The following is a 21153-nucleotide window of genomic DNA, read 5'->3' as shown; positions in this document are numbered from 1 at the left end:
GGGGTCAGCGTGGCGGTGCGCTCCGTGCGCGGGCCGTGCCTCCGCTGGGCAGCGCTGCCGGGGCCCGCAGGGAGGTGGCGGCCCGGAGCCGCCCGGTGCGGGCAGGGCGCGAGGCACGGCCGGCGGGGGGCTGCTCCCTGCGGGGAGCGGTGCGGGAACGCGGCCGGGGGCTGAAGCCCCGCACCTCCGCCCGCTCCTCGGGGGGGGGGGCGGGGGGTGCCGGGCCGGGGCCGCCCCCGGCCGTGCCCCTGCGAGGCGGGGGGCGGGGCGCTCCCATGGTGCCCCGCGGGGCGCGGCGTGGATTTTAAATCCTCGCGGCCAATGGGCAGCGCCCGCGGCCCGTAACGCTCGGCGCCGGGGTTTGAATCCGCCGCGCGCCGCCGGCACCGCGCCGACACCGCACCGATACCGGCACCGCCAGCACCGGCACCGCACCAGCACCGGCACCCCACCGGCACCGCCCGATCCCCACCGGCGCCGCCCGCACCGCGCCGCTCCGCTCCGCTCCCCACGGCCCGGCCCCGCTCCCGGCCCCGCTCCCGGCCCCGTCCCGCCGCAGCCCCCAGGCCCGCGCCATGAGCGCGGCGGGCGGGCGGCCGTCCCGGGCGGCGGTGCCGGCGGAGGCGGCGCGGGGGGGAGGAGGCGGCGCGGCGGTGGCGGTGGGCGCCAAGGAGGTGCCGAAGGTGCTGGTGGACCCGCGGACGCGGCGCAGCTACGTGCGGGGCCGCTTCCTGGGCAAGGGCGGCTTCGCGCGGTGCTACGAGCTGGCCGAGGCCGAGAGCCGCGAGGTGTTCGCGGGGAAGGTGGTGCCCAAGTCGCTGCTGGTGAAGCCGCACCAGAAGGAGAAGATGTCCATGGAGATCGCCATCCACCGCAGCCTGGCGCACCGCCACGTCGTCGGCTTCCAGAGCTTCTTCGAGGACGCCGACTTCGTCTACGTCGTGCTGGAGCTCTGCCGCCGCAGGGTGAGGGCCGGGGCCGGGGCTGGCTGCGGGGCCGGGGGGTCCCGGGGGGCTGGGGGTGGCGCACCCGGTGCTGACCGTGTCCCGCAGTCGCTGCTGGAGCTGCACAAGCGGCGGAAGGCGCTGAGCGAGCCCGAGGTGCGCTACTACCTGCGCCAGACCATCCTGGGCTGCCAGTACCTCCACAGCCACCGCGTCATCCACCGAGACCTCAAGCTGGGCAACCTCTTCCTCAGCGACGACATGGAGGTGAAGATCGGTAGGTGCCACGACGCCCCGCGGTGCCCCTGCTGCCGTCCCGCAGCGAGGACCAGCCAGCCGGGCACTCCCTGCTCACGCTCCCGTCTCCCACCCCCTCTCTCCCCAAGGTGACTTTGGCCTGGCCACCAAGGTGGAGTACGATGGCGAGCGCAAGAAGACGCTGTGTGGGACTCCCAACTACATCGCCCCAGAGGTGCTGGGCAAGAAGGGGCACAGCTTCGAGGTGGACATCTGGTCCATTGGCTGCATCATGTGAGTAAATGTCTCTTGTCTGGCCGTGGCACCTGCTGGGCGTGAGGCTGGGCAGTCCCTGCGGTCTAGGTCTCATTGGCCCCGCGAGGTCTTGGTGTGCGCTGGAGCTTTGGATTTGTTGTTGCCAGAGCGCCTGCCATGGCTGAGCACTGCTGCCAGCCTGCACCTGACCTCCCAGACGCTCTGCGCACACGGGTATGCGTGCGTGCCTATAGACTCGTGTGCTACGCAGCACGGCTGTCTTGAGGCCTTTTCCCAGAAGTCCTCACTTCTAACTGGGGCTTTCTCCAGATCCCAGCTTCCCTTTTCACGGCGGGCAGGAACCAGGGACAGTACATGTAACTGCCAGCTCTGTTGTGCTTACAATGCCAAGTGTGTTCCCTCTGCCCAGAAAATTGCAGGATGTGCTTATGGTGTGGTTCCTTCTGCACATGAGTCCTGTCTCTTTGCTGGCTTATATAAAACTGATACACGTTTTTGTCTGCAAACACACAGGTATACTCTGCTGGTGGGGAAACCGCCTTTTGAAACCTCCTGTCTGAAAGAAACGTACATCCGAATCAAGAAGAATGAGTATACTATTCCCAAGGTATGATGCTTCCCACGGGTGGGTCCGTTCACCTTGCAGCCATTCTTGCATCCTGTTTCTGGCACTTCGGCGGGCTCTCGCCTAACGGCGAAGCAGCTCTTATTGCAGCGTGCTAGGAGGGGGTTGTCTCAGGTGGCGGTGGAATGAACCTGTAGGGCCAGCCCCTTCCTGAGGGGCCAGCAGCACCTTCTCGATTCAGAAGAAAATCTGAGCTGGGTGCTCGGCACGCGGGGTTAGATGGATTTGCTCAAGTCCAGCCACAGATGAGGCCTGGGCCAAGTCCCATCTCATCCTGCGGCTGTCAGTTTGGTTTTGCTAAAGACAGTTGAATTTTAGCTTTGAATGCTGACAGAAAACCACCCTCCATACCTGTGTAACTGTTTCCCCAGGCTTGCATCCTGCTTGCCTGAGCAGTACGGGAGCTCTGCTCTGAGCAGAGCTTTGCCTGTGTTGTACACCCAGCGCCTTTGCTGCTAGCGTGTGCTTGTCCCCTGACCCTTGTCTGTGAACTCTGGCTCTCTCCTCTTAGCACATCAACCCTGTAGCTGCTAACCTCATTCAGAAGATGCTAAGGTCGGACCCTGCCACGCGCCCAACTATCGACGAGTTGCTGAATGACGAGTTCTTCACCTCGGGCTACATCCCCAGCCGCTTGCCCACCAGCTGTCTCACCATTGCGCCGAGGTTTTCAATCGCTCCCAGCGGGCTTGAACTGAACGGGCGAAAGCCGCTGACTGCACTCAACAAAGGTAAGTGCAAGCGAGGACTATGGATGCAGCTCTGGATGAGAACCTGCCTGGCCTCCAGCAGCATGCAGACCCATTGGTAGGGAACGTGGTGCTGCCTCCCGCTATTCTCCCAGTTCTTATGGAAACTGGAGCATTTTGTGACTGAGAGTCCCTGCTCTTTACCCAGAACCAAAGTAGGGATGAAGTGCTTGCAGTAGCTTCAGCTATGTGGTATATGAGGTGTTTCTTACAGCTAGGGTAGGATGTAAATCTGGTGCTTTTAGAAACCTACTTCCTGGTCATGCCTCTGCCATCTTCTTTCTTGGCCCAGGACCAGACAGCCCTGCAGTAGAGAACTTGCCTGAAAAGGAAGATGTAGCTGGGCTGCGGGAGCTAGGAGACGCTGTTGGCTGTCATTTAGCTGACATGTTACAGCAGCTGACTGCAGTCAACTCAGCCAAACCCTCCGAGAGAGTGGCAGTGAGACAAGGTGAGTCTGGGGACAATCCCACAGGCACTGGCCTTCTTGGATAACTTCTCTGTCATTCTTATGCTGCTGTCTGAAGTGAGGAAACCAGCTGACCTCAACTTCTACCTGGAAGGCTGAGAAGCAATGTAGAAGCTACTCGCCTTCCTCTTGGCCTTGCTTGCTTGTTGTGGTGCACAGGATGCCTTGAAATGTCTTCTAACAAACTCCTTTCCTCTTTGCAGAAGAAGCTGAAGACCCAGCCTGCATTCCCATCTTCTGGGTTAGCAAATGGGTGGACTACTCAGATAAATATGGTCTAGGTAAATAATTATGGTGGCAATACTTCAGCCTTTTCTAATTTCTGAAGCAGCTGGAGGATGCTCTGATTTGGGCACGGTATAGGTCTGGTTCTTTAATCAAGTTATTCTAGTGGGGTGGGGTTCAAGACCACCACCAGGAACGTTACCAAACACTCACTGAATCCAGAGTAGCTGTCACTGAACATCCACTCTGGCTACCTTAAGAGTGGCAAACAGCTATGTGTTGCATGACCCCATGCATCCAGGGTGGCTGGACTCGCTCTGCAGGGAGCACGTGTACTCAGTGTGGGAGTTAAAGTTGCTTCTGCAGCAGATGATGCAACAAGGGAGGATGACAAGTCCAGAGGAGGAAAAGTGCCTCCTAGACCTTTGTAAAGAGGAGGATCTTTAGGCTTGGTGGGGTACCTGTCGGGGGAGCCCTAGATAACACAATCCTCTCCCTCTGTATTTCATATAACCGGGGGTCCCATGCATGTGATGGTCTAACAGGCTCTCTTTTGAACTAGGTTATCAGCTGTGTGACAACAGTGTTGGGGTTCTCTTCAATGACTCCACTCGTCTCATCATGTACAACGATGGGGACAGCTTGCAGTACATCGAGCAAAACAGCACTGAGTCCTATTTCACTGTGAGATCGTATCCCTCTGCCTTGAACAAGAAGGTCAGTCCTGGGGACAGGAGCCCTAGCCGGTGGGTGGCTGCTCCTGGTGAGACTTCTGCCAGCCATATGGGGCTTTGCTGCTGGGTGGGCTCTACAGAGAAACATCTATGACTTGGAGGTGCTTGCGTTCTGCAGGCTTCCTCTTGGCCAGTAAAATGTGGCCTGAAAGAGAAACACTGGCTGCCTGCACTGTTTATTTCTAGTTACTAACTGAGGCTCATTTATGAGCAGCTTCACAGAAATGAGCACTCACAAGACTTACATGGACTGAAGTGTTCAGCAAAGTGAGTCTCAAGTATCACCAGAGTTAACTTTGTCTGAAAATTTGCATAAACTTGTGCAGTGACCACTCAAACTCTGAAAGACATAAGGAGTCCCTGGGTCTGTGATAGCAGCCCTCCACAGATAGCAAGGGTCATCCTCAGCCTGTCTTTCATAGCCTCTTCTATCTGCAGATAACACTATTGAAATACTTCCGGAACTACATGAGCGAGCACTTGCTGAAGGCAGGTGCTAACATCACACCTCGGGAAGGAGACGAGCTGGCACGTTTACCCTACCTCTGCACATGGTTCCGGACTCGTAGCGCCATCATCCTGCACCTCAGCAACGGCACTGTGCAGATCAACTTCTTCCAGGTGAGGATGTTGCTTTGACTCTGCCAGGACTGTAGCTCTAGCTGATCGAACAGCCCTGCTACACACAGCGCTACGTGGCAAGACAGCGATCCCAGCGGGGGCTATAACCTGAGATGAAGCTTTGCCCAGTGAATGTAGCACTGGAAAGCTCCGTGCTCTGCTTGCTGGTATCTAAACCATCCAGTGACTCGTAGCTTGCCAAGTGGCTGCTTCCTCTAGTAGAAGTTTCACCAGGGAGCAGTGTGCTCAGGATTGACGCTGTGTTCTCTCCCTACAGGACCACACCAAAGTCATCTTATGCCCTCTCATGGCTGCTGTCACATACATAGATGAGAAACGGGACTTCCGCACGTACAAGCTGAGCCTCATTGAGGAGCATGGATGCTGCAAGGAGCTGGCCAGCCGACTACGCTATGCTCGCACCATGGTGGAGAAGCTCCTCAGTTCAAAGTCTGGCTCAGCCCGTGTGAAACCCTCTGCTTAGGTCTTGGTCTTGATGGAATCAACATCTGTGCCAAACTGGCCCAGCTGTGGACAGGGAAGTCTGTTAGCATCCCTGCTTGTACTGTAACCTGCCATCACATAGCTGGGCTCCCGCTCCTGGGTATGGCCTAGCTGCCCCCAGGGGAGCCCCTGGTGCTGTGAGGAATGGTCCTGTGTTCACTGTGAGCGGTGCACAAAGGGGCTTCTTGCTCCTCCCTCCCAATACAAAGTCTATTTTTTTTAATTACATATATAGTCTTTTTTCATAATTTCCAAAAGCTTGACTCAAAACAACCCTCTTGTTGGAGGTTCTTGGGCCTTCTAATGAGACGAAGTGTGGGGTTCTCCCCAGAATTATCATGTAAGTTTGTTTGTACATGTCTGCCTGATGCTCTGGGCTCGTTCCATTTTGTAACAGCATAAGTAAGATATTTAACATGCCCCAGTTGGGACTGAGCAGTCAGCCTTTTAATACTGAACTTGACCTACATGAAAGCTAAACTTTTGTATATTGCATAACTTGATTAAAGATTGTTCGCTGTATAGCGTCTGGCTTGTCTTGACTCCCTTTGGCTCCTTGTAAGAGAAGTAGCAGCATGTTGCCCCCAGCTTTCCCCCCTGCATCCCCTGACCAAGACCTGTCATCTTCAGGAGCTTGTGCTGTGTGATTCCTAACAGCCTCGGGCTGAGCTGAGCCCTGGACTTGCCCTTTGGCTACACCAAAAGAAAACACAAGGAACAGAGTGGGGGCTTATCACAGGAGCTGTGCTCTAATCAGTACCTGTAGGCCAGTAGTTAGAAAATGGGAAGGTGGGGAAAAGCTTTTCTATTTGATCAGCCCTGTTTACAGTGTGAAATAAAGCCACAAGTGTGACTACACAGTTAGCAAAATAGCTTGCCCTAGAAACTCAGTGCTGACAGTTAGCACATACTAGTGCTCTCCTACCAGTTTGTTTTCAAGCAGAAAAACTTTTTATTTTTTATAACATTTTATACAAAATGTTCTATGCTATACACTATTCTGAAAATAATGGATCCATGGATCATCCCCCATGTAACCAAACCCCACACCCCAGCAGGGAGGAATTAGGCTGCATCGAAGTTGTTGCTGTTCAGAGAGGAAGGCCTCGCGCAGGGGCTCCTGGGCCTGGGTTCCCCTTGGCACTGCCAGCTTACAGCAGCCGTGGGGAGCTCCACGCAGCGAGGTCTGCAGCCGCCGTGTGTTTGGGAGGAGGCAGAGCTGCTGCCACATCAGCTCCCAGGCTGCCCGCAGGCCCTACGGGTGCTTCACCCATGGCCAGGCTTGCATGAGACAGGGGCTTGACCTCAGCCCCAGGAGGTGTCATAAATCAGAACGCCCATGGGAAACACGCCCTGGGCAGCACGCAGCTGTGAGCCTGGGCTGCTGCCGTCGCTCCAGGCCTGGAGGAGCTGGGGGGCTGCAGGCACAGGCCCGAGTTCAGAGAGAAGGGATCGGCAGGGGAGAAGAGGTTTCCCTCTTGCTTGCCTTCCTTTATGTCCTGAGAAAACTGCCCACAAACAGCGGCACGGCTCTTCTGCAGTACAAACTGCCCCGGTCTGAGGACTAACGGGTATCTGGCCTAATGGCAGGCTGCTGCTCACCGGGAGGGAGAAAACCTTTCCCTCAGCCAGGCTGAGATAAAAACACTTCATTATCAGGATTGTGCTGGAGGCCTCGAGCCTCCCTCCAGGGCTGGCCATGCCGTGCCCTCTGCAGGCCCAATGCAAAGAGCACGACCAGAGCCCTAGGAGCAGATGCTAAACGCTGATCTGCTCGCCCTCAGCTGGGATGAAGGACCTCATCCAGCATCAGGACTGCTGTGTCGGTCCTCCTGGTCACCTCTGTGCGTTAAACACACGCTCAGACAGCTCTTCCACAGGCACACAGCCCAGGAAGACCCACGGGAACGACGCGTGCTGATCCTCAGGAACGGCACGCTGGCTCCGCGCCCAACGCAGCAGTCAAGCTGCTCCTTCAGCTACTCCCAAGAAAATGCTTTCAATGCCTTTTTTTTTTTTCCCCTGACTTCTCAAAGTACTGTCTGTGCAGTAGAGCTATTCTGTTCTCTGACAGAAGGGTCTTCAGGCTCCTGAGCCTGACCACGGCCCTTGGGGCTCAGCAGACCAAGGAGAGCCAGCCCAAGGCCAGCCCATGCACATCGCTGCCGGCCCCCGCTGCCCGCACCCCTGTGGGCACCGGGTCCCGTGTCCCAGACGCCCCCTCCCCAGCCAAGGCAGCCGTGCACAGGGCAGACGGATGCTGGGGAGCCCAGGGCCGGTGGCAGCGCTGGGCTGCTGGACAACGGGCACAAGGCGGGTGGGCCGGGTGCTCTGAGCACGGCGCCTCCTGCCTTCTCCTCAGAGAGATGTCCCCCGGAGTCCCTGTGCCAGCGGCAGCCGAGCTCCCCGGCGGCCAAGGGCCACGCAGGGACCCCAGCAGGGGCTCCCCGCAGGAGTCCCCTTCCCCCTGAGCCGGGGCAGGACAGGGCACAGGGGCTGCAGCACAGCAGCTGTGGCTAAATCCTGTCAGAGGCCCCAAAAGGGGCAGTGCCCCGGCAAGCGCTGCTTCAGCTGCAGAGACGGGAGACAGGCGCTGGCGCCCCACCTGCCGGGAGCCTGGCACCCCGAGGAGCGGCGGCCGCGGCCCCCCGCTGCCGAGCCCCGGCTCGGTGCCCGCTCACCTCCCCGCGCCTCCCGGCTCCGGGACATAGTAGGGACGGAAGAGCTGCTCGCGGGCACAGAGCCGCATGGTGCTGTGCGTGTGCAGCAACAGCCGCGGGAAGCGGGAGGTGAAGTACTGCACGAAGCCTTCGGGGACGGAGCCCAGCGCCTCCTGGACGTCGGCGGGCAGCTCGTGGTAGTGATGCTTCTGCAGGACAGAGGGCTTGGTGAGGGGCGGCCGGCACGGCGTGCAGCCCGGCCGCGGGGCAGGGGCCGTACCTTGTTCCTCATAGCCCGCAGGAGGTCGCGCACCGAGCCGCCCTTGTAGGTGCGGAACTTCCTCAGGTCTGGGGAGAAAGCAGAGCAGAGGCGCAGCAGCGTGGTGAGTGCCCGTGGGAAGCCAGAGCCCTGCAGGAGCTCCTGCCCTGGGCACGGGTCACTGCCCTGCTCTGCCCTTCCAAGGGCTGCATCTTTATCTCCCCTGGATTTTTGGCTCCTGGACACCCGGAGGTGCCTCATGGCCAGTAAATGGCACCAGACCCAGAGGGCTCCATTCCCTGCGTGCTTCTGCATGCAGCAGGAGGGCACCGCGTGAGCCCAGAGCCTGTGCTCTTACCTGTCTGCAGCGGGAGGGAGATGTGCATCCTCCAGTTCGTCCTCACCACCGAGCGGCCCCCGGCCTCCAGCGCCGCCACGATGGTCCCCTCGGCTGGCTCCTTCTCGATGCGGTCACTGACGTCCTGCGCCAGAGAGCAGGGACTGGGACGGGCGCTGGCACTGGCTCTGGTCCCATGCCCGTCCCGGCCAGCACCAGAGCACAGAGCTGCAGGGATGGGGGGGGACACGCAGCACATCCAGCACGGGAGGGGTTGTTTAGTGCTGACCCCAAACTGGGGGAACAGGGGAACACCCCTTGCGAAAGTAGCTCAAAATGAGCACGGTGAATACGTGTGGCTGTTTCCAGCACTTTTTCAGACCACCTGCAGCCCACACGGTGCCAGCTGTGCTCAGACCACACCTAAAGGCACTGCCCAGCCGGACTCAGCACTCTCACCTGGAAGAACTGCAGCTGCTTCTCCGCACTCCAGAAGAAGGGGTGCATAAGGACCACGGGGGCCGAGGGGCGCTTCTGGGGCTCGCCACTGATCATTGACACAATCAGCTCTCTTGCAACGACCTTGTCTTGAACGCAAAACAGGAGAGCGCGCTAAGCGAGGCCGCAGGGAGGACGGGGCACGCCGCACAGCCTGGCACGGGACGGCTGCTGCAGGCACCGGTCTCCGGGCAGCCTCACCGTGCGCCTCCTCCTGCAGGCAGGGCAGCTGGTAAGCGCCCGCCAGGATGTTGGCCTGTCGCCGCAAGCTGTCCCCGAACGGGTGCTGCCCTCCCGACACCACGTAGTAGAAGACGCAGCCGGCTGAGAAGATGTCCACAGCACACGTCTGCAAGACACAGGCGGGGAGATGGGACCCTCGCGGCAGAGGGTGAGGAAAGCTTTACACCCCCCGCTTTTCCACTCTTCTACGTGAACGCCCAGTCGTTAGCTACAGCTTTAGCCAGGCAGCAACACCGAGACACCGTGGCACCGCTGGTAAGTGCAAGGCGCACGGGCTCCTGCCTGCCAAGCTTTCCAGGGCAGGGACGGTCTCTCCCTAGGCCAGCGATGCCCCCCAGCACCTCGGGTCCTCATCAGGGAAGAGGTTTTCAGGGACACTGACACAAGCCAGGACTCCACAGCCAGATGAACACGGGAGAGCTGCTGCTGCCTTAAACGTCTGTGCAAGCTGATCCTAGCACGAGGTTACGTGAAGCGCGTTGCCAACAGCAGCCCGTGCCCTGCCAGGCCCATCAGCAACCAGCTCCCAGCAGAAACAGGATCGATCCCCGGGGCACGCAGATGTCACCACCACCACGCGCCCCACGCTTCCAAGCACCAGAGCCAAGTGTCGGAGGGCCGCGATGGGGCTCCGGCCTCGCCAGGCCCCGGGCTCTGCCTCTCCACGGCGAAGGGGAGGACAGCAGGAGGCAGCTGCTGCCCGGGTGGTGCGCACTGCTGCTGCACTGGGGCTGGCTTTCGCTCCAAGAGCTCCGGTCTGAATTGTGCATTTCAGCGGCACACCGCAAGGCTGCTGCAAGCAAGGAGGACGCTGCAAAGAAAGGCTCAAGGAGCACGCTAAGCAGGACGGAGGCGCCCACGGCTCACTGACGGGGTTCTCCTTCGGGGCCTCCTGCAGCACCTCGGGCGCAATCCACCCCTCGGTGCCGGGGATGCCGGAGCGCAGGCTGAAGCTGTGCCGCCCCCCCTGGAGCTTCTTGCACAGGCCGAAGTCAGAGATGACGGCTCGGATCTGCCCGTGGGTGTTCGGGACAGAGATGAGGATGTTACAGGGCTTCAGGTCACGATGAACTGCAAGAGACAGTTCGCAGCGTTACCTGCAGGCGTGGCCCCGTGCCGCAGGGCTGATGCCGGAGGTGCTGCTGGGATGAGCAGGGCTGCAGCACACCTCGTGCACGCCCAGCCGCTCCCAACAGCAACCGGTCTGAATGCTGCAGCGCCGCGGGCTTGGCTGGGGACAGGACACAGAGCCCACGCACGTGCACCGACGCAAGGGACGCTGCCCTCTTACCGATGTTGAGGGAGTGCAGGTGTGCCAGGCCTGACATGGTCTGGTGCAGGACAGACACCGGGTCCAGGCTGCGCCGATTGAAGCTGGGGCTCTCCACGTACTGGGAACAGGGAGACAGAAAGATGTGCACTGGGGCCTGAGGGACCGGACAAACAAGGCAAGGCTGGGCAGGAGAAACTTCTCGCTAGGCTGACGGAGGTGGAAGGAGATGAGCGTTCAGATGTACGAGCCCTTTTGGAGGCCATCCCGTGCCCGAGGCCTGCCATCTCCAGGCTGACCAGCCGGCAGCTGCAGCCCATGGCCCTCACTGCGCCCCCCCCCAGGGAGGGCTCCCAGCCAGAGCTGCCGGCTGCACGCCGTGCTCGCCACGCGCAGCCCCAGCTCCTGCAGCACCTCGCTAGCGGGGTGGGTGGAACTGGGAGCCTGCCCCTGGGGACCAGCTGCGCGGCGGGGACGGGGCAGGCAGGGCCGGTGGGCAGCCACCGGGCAGCAGCCGCGAGGTGCGAGGTGCAGGCTCACCTCCTGCAGCGTGGCAGAGCAGAGCTCGATGGCGATGTAGTGGAACTGCTTGTCCCTCTCGGTGCAGAAGTAGCGCACGACGTGGGGGTGCTCGTCCGACTCGCGGAGCAGCTGCACCTCCCGGTCCACCAGGTGGAAACACTCGGGCAGGAGGCGCTTCACGGCCACGTTCCGGCCATCGAAGTGACCCCTGCGTGCAGATGTCCGGTGATGGCAGCGCTCAGCACCAGGCAGAGCAGAGCCCAGCGCTGCAGAGGCACGGCCCAGATGGGCTCTGGGCGATGCCAGACCCATCCCTCAGCACCCTCAGCACGGGAGCGCTGCCCGGAGCCACAAGCAGGCAGAAACCTCTGCAGCGAGCAGGGCACCAGGGGTTCAGGTGAACGTTTTTGTAGGAAAACAACGTCCCTCGCTTTTTACTGTGGTTGGCCTTGGGGAAGGCGCTGCAGGCAGACCCACAGGAACTCCCCTGCACACCAGACCCACCAAGGGAGCGGGCTGCCCGCGGCGGGCAGGGCCCAGCCTGCTCCCGACAGCGCGGGGCGGCGGAGGGGCAGGGGCAGGCAGGGCGGTGTGCCAGCACGGCCAGCTGCCCCCGCTGCCCCCGCTACCGAAGGCCACGAGCCCAGCTCCCCAGGTCGGTTTGATAAGGGCTGGGTAAGGGGAAGGTGGCAACCCCCTCACAAAAACCTCTGCACTGCGCGGATGCCAGGCGGGGAAGGCGCCTGCCGCAGAGCTGCGCTGGTGGCTCCCAGGCAGAAGTGGAGGGAGGCCTGCGCGGGCGTCCCAGGTGCCACCCACCTGAAGACAAAGGTTCCTCCAGCTCCGTGGCCCAGCACATCCTTGGGGTTAAAAGAAATTTTCCCAACTACGATCACATCTGGTTCCACATCTGCAAAGAGAGGCATCCTTCAACCTTTAAGCGTTAGTCCTATATGAAGGACATCCATTTCTTTAACCACCTGCTTGTCTCTTGGTCCCTACAACTCCCAAACCTCCTCTGCAGCCCACCCCTATCCAACACCAGTGCTGGCATCTCCACGCCCTCAGCTGCGGTTGGAGCCATCCCATCTGCAGGGCCCCTCTGCTCCTGCTTTGGATGACACCACCTGCCCAGCCTCTTCTCAGCCTCCACGAGCCTCGAAGCCGTGGATTTGTTTTTCTGAGAGGTTCCACGTTGTGGAGGAGGAGACGTGGACATTCCCACAAGGGGCCGCTGGCCCGCAGGACAGAGCACCCCTCGCTCCCTTCCCGCTGCCACCAGCACGCACCTCCAGCAGCCGCCGGCGCAGCTGGCTCCAGGCCGACCACCCCGTTGGCTGGGTCCTTCAGGTGGGCAGCGGGGCCCGAGCTCTGCGAGAGCCGAGACGTGCTTCCCTGGCCCCCCTCTGGCTCCCCGGGCTCCCCAGAGACACCCTCGCCAGAGACCCGGGGCGGGAGCAGCATCTCCTGCTGCTGCTGCTGCAGGAGCTGAATTTGCTTCTCCAGCTGCTGCTGCTGCGCCTCGTGCTGCCTCTGCAGCTTCTGGAGCACAAAGAACAAACGGCCTCAGCTGCTGATAGCCCTGCGGAGCCCAGGGCACCGGCACTGCTCCGGCACAAGCAGTTTCCAGCCCCGCAGCAGGCAGGCGGGTGCGGGGGTCAGGAGCCCACGCACCGTGAGGAGCAGCAGCAGGATGCCCCCACCCAGCAGGGCGCTGCCAAGGCCGGCCAGCACCACGTCCCAGCTGCCGGACTCTGGGTACACCTCCACCTGCTCCCTGCTGGCGTCGGATGGAAGCTGCCCGTCGCTGCTCCGCACAGCCGGCTCCTCCACGCTGCTCGGGGCAAGGAACTGCAACACAGGGGGGGAGCACCGGGGCTGTATGGCAGGGACCTCCAGGCACTCAGGCTTTGGGCTCCCTCCCCTCCCAGCCGACCCCCGAAGCTGGGTGGCGCACAGGACCCTCCCGGCGCCGTCCCCACGCCGGCACGCATCGCACCGCCCTGGATGGCCCCGACCCTTCTGCGGCCCCGCGCAGCCCGGGGCTCCCCCGTGCAGAGCAGCGACCCAGCGGGGCCCCGCCGCTCACGTTGTCAAACACGGTCCTGGCCGGGGAGCTCCGGGGAATGATGGTTTCTGTCGTCCTCCTCAGGTTCTCCGGGAAGGCTCTGAGCATCGTGGTGTGGACCACAGGAGGCAGCTCGTGGTGCCCTGGGGCGAGAGGAAAGCAGAGATAGCCACCACCCGGCCTCTGGGCACAGCCTCAGCCCGCTCATCCGCGTGGCGTGGGCTCGCCAGGCAGCTGTGGCGTCCAGGGGAAGGGCAGCAGGAAAAGCCACGGCTACGGCCTGCTGGCTCCGGCCCAGAGATGGGACCTGGAGCAGCAGCAGCCAGCGGAGAAAGGCATGGGGCGAGATCCCCTGCCCTCTCACGCTGCACTTGGCCTGGGCCGCTCTGAGACATTGGCTTCATTCCCAAACACACCGCCACAGCGGGGCCTCTCCTGCCACCTCGCTGCAAGTGCGGCCATGGAGCAAGCCAGCTGATCAGCACCGGTGTGCACGGCCCCGCCGGCAGCACCACAGCCAGCGGCACGGGAAGCGTCAGGGCCCCTGCACACCCCGATGGGGAGGGGTAGGGCTGTGACCCCAGGCAGAGCCATCACGGTCCCTGGGGATGAACCGCAGCCGTGCTGCTGCCACGCCACGGAGCGCCCTCACGCCATCCCCTGGGGCCCGCCGCGGGTCCACACCTATCAGGAGCCACTGGTTGCGCATGGAGGTGATGCTGCCCTGCGGGTACTTGACGTCGGTGCTGGGAGTGATCTCGCACTCTCCCGACTCTCTCATGGTCACGTCGTCCGTGGTGGGGCCGTCGATCCTGGCCAGCGTGATGCCCTGCGGCTGAAGGACGGAGCAGTGGGGACGTGCCACGTGCCAGGGCTCCCCCGGCACAGGGAGCCCCGCGGGGCAGCGAGGACACTCACCACCAGCGCCACGCTGTCGTGGACCAGCGAGGTCAAGGCGTAGAAGCTGGCCGCGTACTTCCCCACGTAGAGCGCAGGCCTGCAACGCGGGGAAAGCGTCAGCCCCCGAGCGTGAGAGGTGTGACCCCACCAGTTGCCAGAGCCAGGGCCCACCGGCGTCCCCAGTGCCGCCCTCGGGCTGTGACACCAGTGGGTGCTCTGCCTCAGAACGAAGCCGCCCCCGCCCGAAGCCTCCCCAGCAGGGCCCTGCAGCCGCAGCCCCCTCCCCGCAGCCCCCCGGTCACGTACAGCAGCTGGGTCTTGGTGGCCGTGAAGTCCTTCACGGTCTGGTAGCTCCCCCTGATGAGGTGGATGTCCTGCGAGTGGAAGGTCAGGTAGCGCAGCGTCTCCATGGCCAGGTTGAGGTGGGGGACGCGGCGGAGGCTGTCTTGGTGCCACAGGTAGATGCCGACCACGGGCGAGCCGTAGTTGTGCGCCCACAGGACCTCCCCGCTCTCCTTGTCCAGCGTCACCACCAGCCCGTCCCCGCTGGAGGCGAAGTGTGACATTTCTAGCCAGAGACAGACGGAGGAGGCGCTGCAGCGGCTGCCGGGCAGGAGCGCTCCAGGGAGACCCCGCGCGTCCTGCGGCAACCCAGGGTGTGCTCCAAGGGACACGGGTGACTGTCCCCGGGCCAAGGAGGGCTGGCCGCGCCAGAGGGGCGCGTGCCACTTGGCACAGAGCTGTGGCCCCGTCTCTGCCACGCAGGCGAGCGCTGGCACGGCACAGCTGACCCGGCAGCCGCTTTCCCCAGTGACCAGCAGGGCCTGGTGCCGCAGGTGCCCGGCCAGGGGCGAGCAGCGACTCACTGTAGGGGTAGGACTCCTCGCAGAGCGGCGCCGAGTAGTCGGAGTAGGTGGCGTTCCAGCGCAGCTCCCGCGACTTGGTGTCGTACATGGTGATGACGTACTCTGCGGCGAGAGCAGGGCCGCAGGGTCACAGTGCGCCGCGGGGACGGCGCCTCGGGAGGGGGCAGCGGGAGGAAACACCGAGTGCCCCACTGCCTGGGGCGGCACGGAGCCAGCCCGGCCCCGGCACGTCGGGATTGCTGAGCCTAACAGCGGGGCATGCTGCTGGGGAAGCCCAACCTCTCCGCCCCCTGCCATTTCCAGCAGGGCCTGCCGCTGGCAGCAGGGGTCACGCAGCCCCCCCTGGGCAGCCCGTGTCCCCACGGGGCGGGCAGACAGCCCAGCACCCTCCTCCTGGGAGGACAGGTAAACGGCGAGGAAGACTGGCTTACGGGTACGGCCGATGTAGAGCAGGGGACTGGAGGGGCACAGCCCGTCCGAGGCCTCTGTCGAGAGAGTGGTCTGCTTCTCCCCTGACTTGGGGTCCACAACGAACCAGGTGTCCTGCTTCTTCCCTGCGAACGAAAGCACATTCTGCCGTAAGCCTCCAGAGCCCCGCGCTCCTCTCCTTCCCTGCAGCCGCTCCGCCGGGGCCTCCTCCCCACCTCGCCCCGTCCACGGACACGTTTCCACCAGGTCCCCACTCAGCCTCTCCCCCTCTGCACCCAGCCCCAGGGTGCGTGTGCTCGTGCTTCGGGTCAGCGCCTGCCCGCGTCCCGGACAGACCCCCCGCACCCCGGGCAGACCCCCCAGCAGCGACCGGTCCCTGCCCCAGGGCTCTCGTACCTGTGTAGAGCACGCCGTCCGAGCTGCGGCACGGCGAGGACTGCACCAGCTCCGGGATGGTGAACGGGAGCTTCTGCAACACAGACACCGAGTGGCAGCGGTGCCAGCGCAACGTCCGCGTGGGCTCAGCCCCCTGCCTCCAGGGGACGTGCTGCCGGGGGGGTCCCCCCATCGCACCTGCCTCCACGGCCCACCCCTGAGCTGGACGGAGCGGCGGGGAAGGAAACGGAGCGAGCTGTGCTGGCCCCACACTGCTAGGCTGACACCGCCAAGGTGACGAGGGCAAGCAGGAGCCACCGGACGCCCCGAGCCTGCCCTGCCCAGCCCCGTGAAAGCAGAGAGGGGCGGGTGGGATGCAGGCAGCCCCCCGCCGCGCTACTGACCATCAGGCCTTCTTTGTTCTTCCCTCCCAGGATGTACAGGCTGCCGTCGTTGGGGTCTGGAAGAAATGCCGGTCTGAAGAGAGGAGAGTGAAAGGTGAGCTGTGTCCCACTGCTGGGCACATGCCAACGGCTAAATAGGGGACGCAATGAAGAAACCCCTTCTGCAGCGTGCTGCAGGGTGACTCATATCAGCGCTTAACCTTCCCCGGAAACCTCTCGCTCTGGGTCTGGTGCGGGACGTACCGGTCTGCCTCAGCACCGCACCTCGTACGAGCGCTCTGCGCCTGCCGGCCGTGCTGCCCTGCTGCCCTGCCCGCCTCAGGAGCTCTGTGCCCTCCATTCCCCCTGCAGCTTCACAAGGACTTAGGGATTTTCCTCAATTTCCCTCCTACGCTTTGGTGCGTGGTGGCACGGAGAGCTTCTGGGCTGCTTGTTGCAAGGCTACCCGCTTGGCAGCAGGGAGCAGCTGTCCCTTGTCACACATGAGGTGCTAGCAAAAGGGTAGGTTTAAGACAATGCTACAGCACAGCCTAGAAGTCTAATTTCTCTAAGGGTCTGGGTTCTTGCTGTGAATCTGTTGGGTCACCAGGGCAGCCTTGCTAGTCAGCACCTCCGGATGCCTCCTGCACAGGCTGTAAGGCCCACAGATAACAACCTGCACTGCAAAGGGCGCCCCGTCCACGTGAGAGCAATACTCACTCTGCAACATAAACCGGCACCTGCAGAATGGGATCTGAAAAAGAGAGCGAAACGTGTACGTCAGCAGCCTGTCCCCGGGCCAGGGGCAGCGTGGCAGTGTTTACCGCGCGCAGCCATGCGCTGGCACGCTCGCTGCAGCCCGATTTGCATTTCAGGCCCAGAATAGCCCCAGCCAGCAGCAGGGACCTGGCCCGCAGCAAACGCTCCCCCCTGCCAGCAGCCGTGCCTGGCTGGAGCCGTACCCGGCAGCTCTCCCGGCTCCGCAGAGGCCCCGGTGGAGGCGCACCGCCAGCCCCCGCTCGCAGCCAGCCGGGCACCCGGGCTGCGAGCAGCCCCCGCTGGGCCCATCCTCACCGTCCTTCAGGGTCCACTTGATGTCACCTGTGCTCTTGCTCACGGCGTGGAGGTTTCCATCGAGCGTGGATATGAAGAGCAGCGTTTCTGGGACAGTCACAGCGCTGCTTTTGAGGCACTACGGACAGAAAGGGGGCCCTCAGAGTGCTGCGGGCCTGGGGACGAGCCCAGGGCCGTGCCACTGAACTGCTCCCGCTGCTCGCCACTGCAGCACCCGGCTGCAGGGAAAGAGCCCAAAGGTCCCTCCTGGTCCCAAGTGAGGCGAGACTTGCCAGGAGAAGGGTTCGTTCCCTTGCACTGCAATCCCATCATGATTTACAGCCAAGCTTTCAAGGCAGATTCGTACAAGAACCCAAGTACACCAGGCTCTCACATTTATTTCTTGAACAGGTACTTCCCAGCCTCTGCTCCTGGACAGAGGCTGTACAAAGAGGCAACAACAACACGAGGAAAGCCAGGCTTCTCCCCAGGAGGCTCGCATTTTGTCCACAGACACCATAACCCAGCTGGAAAAGTTTCAAGAAATTCCGCAAACCAAACAAATCCGAAAAGCACAGTTAGGGAGAGCTTTTGTGCCAGGTTTCTCAACAAACCAGGGTATTAAACCTGCTTATTCCTTCAGCCTCGGCGACACGGGACACCGGAGGGACCACGCCTGCTAACCGCTGTCCAGAGGTGCTGCGTTTTACCAGCCGGTGGCAAGAAGCGCGGGCAGTGCCACCGGCTGTGCTCGCAGGCAGCTGCACGGCCGCGCCACGCGCCGTGGGTGCTGCGGGTGCCGGCCGGTGCTCGGTGCCGGCCGGGAAGCCCCGGGGCAGGGCGGCTCTGCCCCCCGCTCCCCTGGGGCGCTGCGTTCGCGGGGATGGGTGCGGAGAGGCTGCGCCCAGCCGTGGCTCCCGCTGCCTCCCTCAAGGTGACACGAGCGGCCCCGCCGCCCGCTCCTTCCAGAAGCAAACTGGCCGGGTGACTTTTCATGCCAGAAGCACAAGGAATGCCAGCCCAGGCCTTCAAAGCCGCATGACGATGAGAGAGCGACTGCAAACCTGCTCTGGAAAGGGGAGCTGCCACTCCCGCGTGCGGTGCCCACGTCGCAAACGCCAGCTCACCCGCGGTGCTCACACAGCAGCCTCGCCCCGTCAGCAAACAGGAGAGCAGCAGGCAAACAGCACGGGCAGAGAAACGGCCGCCGGGAAGGGCCAGCGCAGCGCCCGGGCTCCGCACCGCCAGCGGCTGAGGTGGGGGGGGCAGGGCTCACCCCGCGGGCCCCTGACGGATTTGGGTTGCTCTGTACGCGGCCATGGGGGAATGGATGGAGCACGCCACTGCCTCGGCTGCTCCCAAGGGCCCGCAGCTGATGCGCGCCCCATGGCCCTGCACATTTCCCCCCTGCCTCATGCCTGCTGCTCATCGCATCCTCGAACACGGAGCGGGCACAGGGCTCGGCCCGAGGACCTGGACAGGTGAAGGAGCAGGAACCGGCACAGCCCGCGCCAGGCGGCTCTGCTACACGCGAGCACGTGCCCATCCAGAGGAGGAACTGGCGACAACAGAGCAGCCACGGCACAGCGGGGCCGAGAGGTGCGCTCTCCTGGAGTCCCTGGCTGCTGGAATTCCTGCGGCAGCGGCACAAGCAGCAGCCGACGGGCATCGCGCCGCCTGCCCCGCAGCTGCACCTGCTGCTCCGAGCACACTTCACAGCCACTCCCCTGCCATCAGCCCGCTCCTGTTATTTGCCCTTCTTCCTGCTTGATCTGTAGGTGGGTTCAGAGCCAGCGTGCCAGCTCCCGCTCTGCCCAGAGGACGCGGGGGGCAGGTGGCGGAGCGCGGCTGTTTCCTGCCGCTTTTCTCCAGCACGGCGCAGGCTCGCCACGTAGGCTCGCCCCGGCCTCGAGGGATGGCGAACGGCTGGCGCGGCCGAGACCCGCCAGCGGACATCCTCCAGTGAGGGTGCATCAGACTGTAGCCCAATACCTAGTGCTGAATTCGTGGTGTGGCCACCTGCACGGGGACCAGAACCGAGACCGCCAGCCCCCGGGGCAGGGCCCTGCAGCCGGCACAGCTGCAGCAGCCTCCGCTCTTCCCCCCTGCTTCGCAGTTTCTCCCATCTCTCCTTTTTTTGGCGGCAGGGCACCCAACCGAAGGCCCTGCTGCCCAGCCCCGCTCCCGCTGCCCACCCCAGCAGCCGCTGCCTTTTCCCTCCTCCTGGGGGGGACCCAAACTCAGCCCCCGGCGCCGGCTGCCAGCAGCGGTCCCGCCCAGGAGCGCGGCCGCTGGGGCCCTGGGGCCGTCCCCTGCCCCGTCTGCCCTCACGCCCGAGGAGCGGCGCGGCCGCGCTGCCCGAACCGCTCCGGGCCCCGCTCCGCCGCCTCGCAACGCCACCGGCCACGGGCGCTGCCAGCAGGACGCGGCCGGGCAGCCCCGAGGGGATGGGCCGGGGGCTCTCCGGGAGGGGACCCCGAGCGGACGGGCCGGGGGCTCTCCCGGAGGGGACCCCGAGGGGACGGGCCGGGGGCTCTCCGGGAGGGGACCCCGAGCGGACGGGCCGGGGGCTCTCCGGGAGGGGACCCCGAGGGGACGGGCCGGGGGCTCTCCGGGAGGGGACCCCGAGCGGACGGGCCGGGGGCTCTCCGGGAGGGGACCCCGAGCGGACGGGCCGGGGGCTCTCCGGGAGGGGACCCCGAGGGGACGGGCCGGGGGCTCTCCGGGAGGGGACCCCGAGCGGACGGGCCGGGGGCTCTCCGGGAGGGGACCCCGAGCGGACGGGCCGGGGGCTCTCCCGGAGGGGACCCCGCGGCGACGAGCAGGGGACGACGACCCCGCGGTGGGCGCCGCGCGCGGCCCCGTCACCCGGGGCGAGCCGTGCGGGTCCGCCCCGCTGCGAGCGGCGGCAGCGGGCGCCCACCCGGGCAGGGGGAGGCACCGCAGCCCCTTCCCCGCCGCCCGGCTCAACGGCAGCGAGCGAGGGCGGCGGGGCCCTGCCGCGCCCGCCCGGCTGCCGCGGGCACCCCCGGGGGGCGGCGCAGCCCGGCGGGGGTCCGCGCACCGGCGGGGTCCCGGCTCCCCGCGGACCCCCGGCGCCCCCCCGGCCCCGCCACCCGCGCTCCCCCCCCCCGGGGCCGTCCCGCAGCCGTACCTGGCGCGGCGCGGCGCGGAGCAGCAGCAGCAGCAGCAGCGCGGCGGGGCCGCCCATGGCCGGGGCACGCCGGTGGCGCGGGGCCGGGCCGAGCTCAGCGCCGCGCCCCGGAGCCAGCGCGGCCGGGCGGGACCAGGATGCGGCTTCCTCCCCGCCGCCCCCCCGGCCCGGCACGGCCCGGCCCGGCCCGGGGAAGTCCTGCCCCGGGGGGGCTGCAGGAGGCGGCCGGGCCCCGCCCGGGAGCTGCCGCGGCGCTCCTTAAGGGGCTCGTCCCAGGGCAGGAGGGGGGCGCTGCCCCCGGCCCCCCGCTGCTGCCGCTCCGCAGGCGGGCACGCCGGGGCACCCGAGCCAGAACCAGGACCCCGTGCCGCCGGCTGGAGGCGTTACCGCCTCCTGTGGGCTCTGCTGCCGCAACAGCAGGACTGAACCGGGGCATCCCCTTACCGGTATTAAGGGAGGGGAGGAAAAACTCCCGAAAGCCGTAGCAGACACGGAACAGCACACGTTAAGCGTTCAAAAGTCGAGTCCGTTGTAAGCCCTAATAATGGGCCGGGCTTCTCTCGAGGATCTGTTTTTGGTGGGCTGCCTGTATGTGAAGGGAGAGCTGAGCCCGCTCAGCACGGCAAGGGCACGCTACAACACAAAACAAGAGCGAACCCGGTTTGCAAACAGGGACCCGAAGCAGCGTTGTCCTGTAACTCGGAGCCTTTTTGCATGAAGCGATGGATGGCAGCAATAAACACACATCACCA

General features: G+C 64.1%; 2 protein-coding genes across 3 annotated transcripts; one reads left to right on the top strand and one right to left on the bottom strand.

The window, feature by feature from the left end:
* The first annotated feature begins 457 nt into the window (after window positions 1–457).
* PLK1 (polo like kinase 1) lies at window positions 458–5506 on the top strand. The gene is made up of 10 exons (XM_083799631.1): window positions 458–965; window positions 1053–1221; window positions 1331–1475; window positions 1971–2064; window positions 2594–2813; window positions 3124–3282; window positions 3504–3581; window positions 4088–4242; window positions 4698–4880; window positions 5158–5506. Exons 1-10 carry the CDS (start codon window positions 576–578, stop codon window positions 5362–5364), a joined length of 1800 nt encoding a protein of 599 aa, XP_083655757.1. The 5' UTR covers window positions 458–575; the 3' UTR covers window positions 5365–5506.
* An 806-nt stretch (window positions 5507–6312) lies between these two features.
* On the bottom strand, window positions 6313–20559 carry ERN2 (endoplasmic reticulum to nucleus signaling 2). Of its 2 annotated transcripts, XM_083799625.1 has the most exons (22): window positions 20402–20557; window positions 17269–17386; window positions 16915–16948; window positions 16216–16288; window positions 15833–15905; window positions 15439–15561; window positions 15008–15109; window positions 14448–14709; window positions 14160–14238; window positions 13926–14076; window positions 13263–13384; window positions 12848–13024; window positions 12463–12715; window positions 11993–12083; window positions 11192–11381; window positions 10673–10772; window positions 10253–10452; window positions 9340–9487; window positions 9100–9227; window positions 8662–8785; window positions 8325–8392; window positions 6313–8253 (listed from the first exon to the last, which is right to left on the bottom strand). In XM_083799625.1, the coding sequence occupies exons 1-22, from the start codon at window positions 20456–20458 to the stop codon at window positions 8062–8064; spliced, it is 2865 nt and encodes a 954-aa protein (XP_083655751.1). In that variant the 5' UTR covers window positions 20459–20557; the 3' UTR covers window positions 6313–8061. The 2 variants fall into 2 exon arrangements, 1 of the variants encoding a protein (XP_083655751.1); XR_014572636.1 differs by lacking the exons at window positions 6313–8253; window positions 8325–8392; window positions 8662–8785; window positions 9100–9227 and having other exon boundaries at window positions 9354–9487; window positions 9764–10452; window positions 20402–20559.
* Window positions 20560–21153: the final 594 nt, after the last annotated feature.

The sequence above is a fragment of the Anser anser genome, assembly GCF_964211835.1.
Source record: "Anser anser genome assembly, chromosome: 15".
Lineage (NCBI taxonomy): Eukaryota > Metazoa > Chordata > Aves > Anseriformes > Anatidae > Anser > Anser anser.
The sequence above is the reverse complement of the archived record's forward strand: the minus strand, read 5'-3'. Positions and strand labels throughout refer to the sequence as shown.